The 4,945-nt window shown below is 37.5% G+C and overlaps 1 protein-coding gene and 1 long non-coding RNA gene across 2 annotated transcripts in view; one reads left to right on the top strand and one right to left on the bottom strand.

The window, feature by feature from the left end:
• The first annotated feature begins 7 nt into the window (after nt 1–7).
• Nucleotides 8–525, top strand: LOC107700314 (uncharacterized). The gene is made up of 2 exons (XR_001635536.1): nt 8–192; nt 256–525. It is a non-coding gene; the product is annotated as an uncharacterized LOC107700314 (long non-coding RNA).
• LOC107700313 (pleiotropic regulator 1-like) overlaps nt 393–4,945 on the bottom strand; it is a 12,467-nt gene continuing 7,914 nt past the window's right edge. The window contains exons 12-16 of the mRNA XM_016501937.1: nt 4,909–4,945; nt 4,678–4,786; nt 2,014–2,153; nt 803–996; nt 393–620 (exon numbers count right to left, since the gene is read on the bottom strand). The exon at nt 4,909–4,945 is cut by the window's right edge and continues 28 nt beyond it. Coding sequence (XP_016357423.1) covers nt 561–620; nt 803–996; nt 2,014–2,153; nt 4,678–4,786; nt 4,909–4,945 — 540 coding nt within the window. The 3' untranslated portion in view covers nt 393–560. The remainder of the gene's footprint in view (nt 621–802; nt 997–2,013; nt 2,154–4,677; nt 4,787–4,908) is intronic.

Raw genomic sequence — 4,945 nt, 5'->3', positions numbered from 1 at the left:
GTTATTTTTTTTTTTTTTTTTTTTCAAATTATGTTGGGAAACAATTTTCTAGACCATAAAATCTATGTTTTATTACTAATTTATAGGGATTTGTTGTAAGTTGCCAAAAAAAATGTCAAGGTATGAATGTGTCAATTGCTCAGTTTATTTAAACTTGGCAAACATGAACAGCCATCATATGCAAATATTTATGTAAGTGACACTTGTATTGTTTGTCTCTCTGATAGAGCAGCAATCAGATGCCGAATCCCTCAGATGCCGTTATAATTATACTGTAGGAGATCTTGCAGTTGAATAGTTAGCCGGCCTGGTCATATAGACCAGCAAATGGTGTTTGGAGTGGACTGGGAAGAAACCTTGTATACAAGAAACCTATACAACTGCAGTGTTGCTTTTTTTAATAGATAGAGCAAAGCTAAATGCGTCATCTGATCTGAAGTCTAAAACTGTGGATGTGTCGTTTATGCCTTGAGCAGAAACGGTCTTAGATGGCTAAAACGTAACAAAATGAAAGCTTTGAAATAGCAAAAAAAAATAAAAAAATACAAAAAATACAAAAACTAAAATCTTTTTCTCTTCAGAATCTCAGGTTTCCAATTAACCGGGTGGGATTCTTCAGTCTGAAAGAAAAAAAAACAAAACAAGTTTTAATAAAGAAAACCTTCATTTGGAAAATTTGCAGCAGAACATCAAGGCAATCCTTTTCCATCTGATAAACCTTTTCAATTATAAACATTTCACAATCGACACATTTTATCATTATTATTAATAGTTTTGAGTAGAATAGCAACTAATAACTTACAGCCGTGTCGTCCTCCTTGTAGACCTTGATGGTTTTGTCGGCCTCTGCTGTTATGAGGCGGCTCTCAGACTGATCGAACACGCACGCAAAGATCCCAGACTCGCTGTCTAGAGAACCGGGCTGCACCGCCGCATGAATCCTCTGGAAGTTGTAGCCAGTCCTCCAGTCCCACATGTGAATAGTGCCGTTATCAGCTGATGAGAAAAAGGACAGTCAATGACAAATGCATCAATTGACCTATCGGTAAGCCCCGCCCCCTTAGTTACTGTTTATTGGTTGCTCACTCGGACAAACAAACGTTGTTGCTCACGGTCTTACAATGACAGCTGTCAGTGAAAACCTTCTTCCGAGGGGTTTCTGATAAATTTAGGACACAGATGGTCCTTCAAGTGGGACTTAAACATGCCATGGAAGGATATATAAAAGATATAAAAATAAATATGTAAAAATACAGATCACAATGCAAACGGGAGAATTATGTTACGGTCGTCACGATCGCAATGACAACATCCCGGATCAACACCGTTCATATACCGCAGAGTAAGATTAAATGAATTTACATTTAACCAGATTAATATGGAGAGGCACTCTAATATAGACCTTCGTTTATGTGTTTTTGACTTTCACTGCACGGTACGCGAGAACAGTTCGCTATTTAGGTTTGTACGTTAGCATGGACTAGTTTTAGCAAGAGATACCTTGCTGAAGCACAAGATGACATTAACGTTCTGCTTGAGCTGATGAAAAGTGTAACTTAATGAGAGTACGACAACCAGAAAATGAACGTTTTCGTCTTCATTGTGATTGGGGGTAAATGCTTAGGGAACGTTTTGCTCCGTTTTGGTTGGATTTAGGAAATGGAATAAAATAAATTCTATTGCCCATCCTCTCAGGATAACTGGAATCAGTGTTACAAGTACCCCAGGCACATCGTTTTTCCATTTTTGAAGCATAAACACCATTAAACCGATGCGAGCTTCGGATCTTCCAATGTTTCTCTATGGCGCTGAAGCCTACAGATGTCGGAGTTCCGCTCCTCGTGCAACTGATACTCGACTGCCATTGGCTCATCTGCGTTCGAGGGGAGGGGCTTACCGATAGGTCAATTGGACATGAGGGAGGGAATCAGGAATGAGACAAAATTCAACATTGTTCAACAGATTTTTAGCAGGACCAGCTTTGCAACGTAAAAGTGTGCAGGAGCATTTCACCTCCAGACACCAGAACTCCATCTGAATTGACAGCCAGCGTGTTGATAATGGCGTTGTGTCCGGAAAGATTTTGGATGAAGTTCCCATCAGGACATTTCCACTGCTTGATGTTGTCTGGAGAGCCAGAGGCAAAGGTGTACCTGTTCAAGAAACGTGCGATTTTGATGAAGAGACAGGAATGCTTTGAAAAAGATCTGTGGCAATCTGTAACATTGTTTCATTTGATTCCAGACCTATGATTTCTGTCATATGGGAAACAAATTATGGCTAAAAATACATCATGTAAATCTTGCACCAAAATAAAAGCTCTGTTTAACCAGATGCATGAAATTGAAGAAAAAGAAAAAAATACTATCATGTAGTAAAATGTAACATTCAATGTAAATAATACCCTGGCAACTAACTGTAGTACGTTTAATTTGAATGACTAAAGTTACTAAAACTAAAATAAAGCAATTTATAAATATACATTAAAAAACAAGACAAAAGCACAAATAACTAAAACCTCAAAAAAATTTGAAAATGTAAAAAGCCAAATCAAAATACGAATAAATACTAGAATAGTATATAAATACTGAAACAACACTGATTTATACTGTAACAACTAATCAATAAACTACATTATAACCGTTAATGAATATAATTAACAACGAATTTGATTAGATTGCATCTGCTTGCTTTGCACCGAAAACATCTGCCGATCATTGTTTAACAATTTTAATAACCTGTTTTTTTACTGAACACACAGAAAACTGCAATGTCACATGGAAACAGAATGTGGCACAAATTGAAATAAACTAATAAAAAAATAAAGTGGATTTTATAGGGCCTTAATTCACAACTTAAATTACTTTATTCTGTTTCTACTCTTTTTAAAGGTTCACTACTATATTAGTTAATAGGGATGCACCGAAATGAAAATGATCGGCCGAAGCCAATAAAAAAACGTTTTTTTTCCTCATGTATTTTGCCAAATTTTTTTCACCATTGCATAAATTAAATAGCCAAAATGTTTACTGTTTTGTCTTGCTTTTCAAAGAAAAAAATTAATTACAAAACAGCAATTTAAAAATATTTAACACTGAACATTTTTAACATTCTAGCAGACACTATACCAACAAAGCACAATTTAACTTAAAATTAATTTTTTGGCGATCAGACCCCCTTCTTGAATCAGGCATGTATTTTTTACTGTAAAATTAAAAGCAGCATTACTGAACTTCTTTTAAAACATTAGAAAATACTACAGATCCTAATTTGAACACTGCGTGTGAATGTTATAATAAATGTATTAACAGCTGTTGTAATGATTATTATCATTATTATTATTGTCTTTTTATTTTATTTTACAGAACAACAGTAAAATTACAACAATACTAACATTCATGAATGCTGGAAATCTTGCTTTTTGTCAACTTTTATTCTGGCGGAAACGCGCAGGAAGACCTCAACGCTTCTTTTAGTTGACAGCAGATTTATAAATGAGTCTCATTATGAATGTCACACGTAGCGCATTGTCACATGCCTTGTAAAAATTCATAAAAATGTGACTGAGCAACTGACGAGTAACACTGTTTCAGCGCAGATTTTCCTCGTGCTTTGGACCCTGGTTAACCAGAAGAGTTCGCGCAGCGCTGTCAGAATACATGCAATGTGCACGTGTATTAGAAAACATAACGTTCTGCAGTTATTTACTAATTAAGGCCATTTCTCGATTTCAATCATCATACAGTAACCAGCAACAATCACCCCTCCTCTTCTCATTGAAGACATGCGCTGCAGCACTAAACAGTCTCTCTCTGTCGGTGCTTGTAATGATTTTTGCGTCTTTCTCAGACAGTTTAAATGCTTCCACACTGCTGATGTGTGTGCTGCATAATAAAGAGTGCGCGCCTCTCACTCTGCGCGGGTTGCTATTTGATCGCGTCATATCATTGTTCGGTACAATTTATTCTGTCTTTTCGCTTATTCGGTTGCCGAACATTCGGTGCATCCCTAAATATAAATTCACGGGAAGGCCTCATTGCTTCTTTTTGTTGACAGCAGCAGATTTATAAACGGTTCTCATTATGAATGTAGGAAGATGTTTGTCGCACGTATTGTCACATGCCTTGTAAAATTCATAAAAATGTGACTGAGCAACTGACGAGTAACACTGTTTCAGCGCAGATTTTCCTCGTGCTTTGGACCCTGGTTAACCAGAAGAGTTCGCGCAGCGCTGTCAGAATACATGCAATGTGCACGTGTATTAGAAAACATAACGTTCTGCAGTTATTTACTAATTAAGGCCATTTCTCGATTTCAATCATCATACAGTAACCAGCAACAATCACCCCTCCTCTTCTCATTGAAGACATGCGCTGCAGCACTAAACAGTCTCTCTCTGTCGGTGCTTGTAATGATTTTTGCGTCTTTCTCAGACAGTTTAAATGCTTCCACACTGCTGATGTGTGTGCTGCATAATAAAGAGTGCGCGCCTCTCACTCTGCGCTGGTTGCTATTTGATCACGTCACGTCATTGTTCGGTACAATTTATTCGGTCTTTTCGCTTTTTTTGCTATTTTCAGCCAAATAATTTCAGTTGCCGAACATTTGGTGCATCCCTATTAGTTAATCGTGTTCCTTACAGATTTTTTTTTTGTTGTTCACTCAAAATCAACGTACTGTCTGGGATGGAGCACCAGTGCTCTGACAGACTTCTTGTGATTGGTCAGAGTGGCTCTAGTCTTGCCAGCGACCAGATCCCAGAGTCTGATGGTGGTGTCATGACTTCCTGAAGGAGGAAAATAAAGCACTTCAAACATGAGCATAACAGAAAAACACAAGATATTCCCTCGAAAACTGTAGCTGCAGCAGAAATCTGTCCAGAAGGCAAAATATAAGACGGATACACACCTGTAACCACCTGTGGCTCGGCACTTTGACATTTGAC

The sequence above is a fragment of the Sinocyclocheilus anshuiensis genome, unplaced genomic scaffold (assembly GCF_001515605.1).
Source record: "Sinocyclocheilus anshuiensis isolate Anshui unplaced genomic scaffold, SAMN03320099.WGS_v1.1 scaffold326, whole genome shotgun sequence".
NCBI classification, from domain to species: domain Eukaryota; kingdom Metazoa; phylum Chordata; class Actinopteri; order Cypriniformes; family Cyprinidae; genus Sinocyclocheilus; species Sinocyclocheilus anshuiensis.
This window is presented reverse-complemented; position numbering and strand designations above follow the sequence as displayed.